The 4,843-nt window shown below is 39.0% G+C and overlaps 1 protein-coding gene across 1 annotated transcript in view; it reads right to left on the reverse strand.

Annotated features, from left to right (window-relative positions):
• NUP50 (nucleoporin 50) overlaps positions 1 to 3,737 on the reverse strand; it is a 12,979-nt gene extending 9,242 nt beyond the window's left edge. Inside the window, 2 exon segments of the mRNA XM_007453921.1 lie at positions 1,581 to 1,664; positions 3,663 to 3,737. Coding sequence (XP_007453983.1) covers positions 1,581 to 1,664; positions 3,663 to 3,731 — 153 coding nt within the window. The 5' untranslated portion in view covers positions 3,732 to 3,737.
• Between the last annotated feature and the right edge of the window lie 1,106 nt (positions 3,738 to 4,843).

Raw genomic sequence — 4,843 nt, forward strand, 5'->3', positions numbered from 1 at the left:
CTGTCTCTCAACTCAAATTTGTCTACATCTATATCTTATTTCTGCAACTGGATAAGTTCCCTTTAAGGTACAGATCTCTTATTTACTTACTTACTTATTTATTTATTTTTTCTTCTTTAATATAAATTTATTTATTTTATTTTATTTATTTTTGGCTGAGTTGGGTCTTTGTTGCTGTGCGCAGGCTTTCTCTAGTTGCGGCGAGCGGGGGCTACTCTTTGTTGCAGTGTGCGGGCTTCTCATTGTGGTGGCTTCTTTACTTGTGGAGCACGGGCTCTAGGCGTGTGGGCTTCAGTAGTTGTGGCACATGGGCTCAGTGGTTGTGGCTCGCGGGCTCTGGAGCGCAGGCTCGGTAGTTGTGGTGCACGGGCTTAGCTGCTCTGTGGCACGTGGGGTCTTCCCGGACCAGGGCTGGAACCCGTGTCTCCTGCACTGGCAGGCGGATTCTTAACCACTGCGCCACCAGGGAAGTCCCAGATCTCATATTTATTATCTTTTTCTATCTCCCATGGTCTACACCAAGGATTTTCACAAGTGCACTAAGCATTTACAAAAGCATTTATTAACAACCCAGTCAATAAATGGGCATAAGATCTAAACAGACATTTCCCCAAAGAAGACATACAGATGGCCAACAGGCACATAAAAAAATGTTCTACTACATCGCTAATTATTAGAGAAATGCAAATCAAAACTATCAATATAATGAGGTATCACCTCACGCCGGTCAGAATGGCCACCATCAAAAAGTCTACAAGTAATAAATGCTGGAGAATGTGGAGAAAAAGGAACCCTCCTACACTGTTGGCGGGAATGTAAATTTGTGCAGCCACTATGGCGAACAGTATGGAGGTTAGTTAAAAAAACTAAAAACTACCATACAATCCCACTCCTCGGCACATATCCAGACAAAACTATTGATATAATTCAAAAAGGTACTTGTACCCTAATGTTCACTGCAGCACTATTTACAAGAGTCAAGACAGGCAAGCAACCCTAATGTCCACTGACAGATGACTGGATAAAGATGTGGTATATATATACACAATTGAATGTTACTCAGCCATAAAAAAGAATGAAATAATGCCATATGCAGCAACATGGATGGACCTAGAGAATACCATAGTAAGTGAAGTAAGCCAGACAGAGAAAGATAAATATGATATCGCTTATATATGCAATCTAAAAAAATGATACAAATGAACTTCCTTACAAAACAGAAATATGACTCACAGACTTACAAAACAAACTTATGGTTACCAAAGGGGAAAGGTGGTGGGGAGAGATAAATTACGAGTTTGGGATTAACATATATACAACACTACTATATTAAATAGATAACCAACCAAGGAATTACTGTACAGCACAGGGAATTATACTCAATATCTTGTAATAATGAACTTAACAATGAACAACCATTATATGTATTAAAAAAAAGACATTCTTGATAGATTACATAAAAGACAGTAATGAAAAAAAAAAAAGCATTTATTGATCTGACTGCTCCCAGAGGTGGAAATATTCTACAGCTCAGAAATCAAGTTAGTATTTAATACCAGAAGCTGTAAGAAAACACTCACTTCAAATCCAACATTCCTACGCTTTGCTTTCTTTATGGCTCTATTCTTCAAGACTTCCTCACTGGCCACCGAGAATGTTCCCACCTGCAGGAGTGTACAAATTAAACAGCAACAAGATAAGGCCAAAACAGAGATAAAATGCTGAACAAAAAAGCTAGACCAGACAAACTGACCGATATCTTCTGGTTTCTTTTTGTTTTGTTTTGTTTTGTTTTTCGGTACGTGGGCCTCTTACTGCTGTGGCCTCTCCCGTTGCGGAGCACAGGCTCCGGACGTGCAGGCTCAGCACGTGCAGGCTCAGCAGCCACGGCTCACGGGCCCAGCCACTCTGCGGCACGTGGGATCCTCCCGGACCGGGGCACGAACCCGTGTCCCCTGCATCGGCAGGCGGACTCTCAACCACTGCAACACCAGGGAAGCCTTCTTCTGCTTTTTAAGTAACACAAATTATGGAGAGGGCACATTAAAGTTTACGTCTAGTATCTTGTGAATTCCAATGCTAGTTAGGCAAATCAGAAACCTTCCAGAAACTACAAATCCAGACTTTATCACAATTCAGAGACAAGAGCACATACATCAAAGTTCTAAGAAGACCAAGACCATCAAAACTTTGGCGCAAAGCTGTTCATGATCAATTCTTCGAATATTTCAAACGTATTCAAAGACATTACCCTGATGCCCAAATCTAATCTCTTACAACTATCGTTTTCAAACATAAATTTTATGTTCATAATACACATTATTTTAAAGAAGAGCTCTGCCCACTTGCCCATGATCCAGAAGACCACTGAGACTGGGAATCTAAGTAACCTGTTGGAAACCTGCTGAAAATCTTTCGCTTTACTTCAACCCTTCTTTTTGCCCTGAAGGATTGGCAGAAAATGTTTTCTGTAAAAAGTTCTCATCTGTACTTATTTCAGATAATGCTAAACTTAAAGAGATCTCTACACCCATAGAAGGGACCATTTGGCTACCCCTGGCCCAAATTAAATGTAATGTCCTTCCACACTCATTTCATTAGAATCTGTGCCTAAAACAAATCATTACACGGTAGAGGCCCAGAGTGTAACTGTGCCTAAAACAAATCATTACACGGTAGAGGCCCAGAGTGTAACTGTGCCTAAAACCTGGAAAGAACTGAAGTTACCAAAGACTTGCTTAGAAAGTACCAAGTCAGTCAGAATTGTTAAAAGCTCTTTTAAAAGCCCACACTTGTGATTTTGGTTTCCCCAAACATACCAGTACATATATTTGTAAAGGAAAAAATATTAATATTAGAAAACAGATTGAGAAAGAAAGAGAACAGCAGTCTAAGAATTATCTTGGAAACACTTTTGCAAACTCTTTAAAATATACGTCTATTTTTTAACCTAGCACACTTCTACTAACTTGAAAGGCTAACTTCGTGCAGATTTCCTTAGTGAACTGGCCTGGGAGTATCAAACTGCTGATGAGGCACTTTAGAAATGCAGCCGTGTTCTATTCTTTGTAAGACAAAAATTAAAAGATTTCCTCAGGGAAGACCATTTTTATTTTGTTAGGAAAGAAACTAGGCCATCTAAATTCTATTCCTATTAATGCAGTTATTGGGGGTGGGGGATGGGGAGTGTCTTAAGAATATAAAATAAAATGGGCCTCCAAGAAGCATTACAGTAAGGGAGGCGACCTCAATCTTCTAAAATCTAAAACTCTGAGCATGGCAGACTAAGACAGTGGTGGTGAACCACTTTTCAAGTTTGAGTGCTGGCACTGTGCTAAGTTTATGACTAGATCATTCACTCACCCTTCAATCTGGGCTAAAACCATGGGCTTAGAATGCGCCAATGAAATGCTATATGAAATTCAGGAGGAAGGTGCTCCTACAAAGGAGCAGAGTACTTAGGGAACAGTTGCTAATGGAAAAGCACACCCAAATGTAATCAATTTCTAGACTAAGTACAGATCACAAGAAACCATACTATTTCCAGTTCTGGATGTTCTTCAAAAGGCCTTTTAATTTTACCAGAGTCTTCATGAGGAATCCCAAAATGAATTTAAATTTGGAAGTAGAAGGCAATCATTCTTAGGGAAATTATTTCTCACCTCTTCTGCTTCATCTTCTTGATCCCAATTCCTATCCGTCAATTCCTTCTCGGCAATTCTTTTGGCCATTTTTTCGAACCTAAAAGCGAAAAGATTAGAAGTAATAAGTTTACTTTTCTAGAATATGATTTAACTCTTACAAAGAATTTTAAAAATTCACTCTAGCATGAAATGAGATAAAAACATTCCTGATTCCAGTGGGCACTGTTTTAACGAGAACTCTGTGGCACTGTGGGGCTCCTAGTGTCACGAATCAATACAGATTACGGGAGGAGGCAGTGAGGTCCTCTAAGACACAGTGAACAATATACTAAATCAACTGCATTTGAAAAACTTACAATGAAACACTGACTTTGAAAAGTCAGAAATCTAAAGACCTGAAGACTAACCAACAAATACTCACCTAACTTACTCCATGTGCAACTTACACTGACATGGAGGCCTGCTTCAGGCAAGACGTTTTTAATATTTAAGATTCTCTTAAGGATGATAAAATACAAGCTTAGTTAAGAATTTGAATAAGGTATTGGAAATACCTTCCCAACATGAGTACAGATGGTCCCTGACTTACAATGGTTCGCCTTGCAAGTTTTCAAGTGTACAATGGTGTGAAAGCAATACACGTTGAGTAGAAACCTTCTTTCAGATTTTGATCTTTTCTCAGGCTAACGATAGGCAGTATGATATTCTCTTGTGATGCTGGCCAGCGGCAGCAAGCCACAGCTTCCAGTCAGCCAGCCAAGCCATCACAATCGATATACTTACAAACATTCTGTACCCATACAGCCATTCTGTTTTTCATTTTCAGTACACTATTCAATAAATTACATGAGATATTCAACACTACTATAAAAGAGTCTTTGTGTTAGATGATTTTGCCCAACTGTAGGCTAATGTAAGTGTTCTGAGCACATTTAAGGTAGGCTGAGCTATGATGTTCAGTAGGGTAGGTGTATTAAGTGCATTTTCGACTTACAGTATTTTCATCTTACCATGGGTTTATTGTGACGTAACCCCAACATATGTTGAGGAAGATCTCTATTCATTTTTAGGCTACAGACAAGTTGACAGTAATCTATTTCCCAAGATTGAACATTTAATTACCCCAAATTGCATATTTCTAAGCTAGGACACCATTTAAAAGTTTAAAATATGATTAATATGGATGTGTTAACATTCCT

Source organism: Lipotes vexillifer, unplaced genomic scaffold (genome assembly GCF_000442215.2).
Source record: "Lipotes vexillifer unplaced genomic scaffold, Lipotes_vexillifer_v1.1 scaffold382, whole genome shotgun sequence".
Taxonomy (NCBI): domain Eukaryota; kingdom Metazoa; phylum Chordata; class Mammalia; order Artiodactyla; family Lipotidae; genus Lipotes; species Lipotes vexillifer.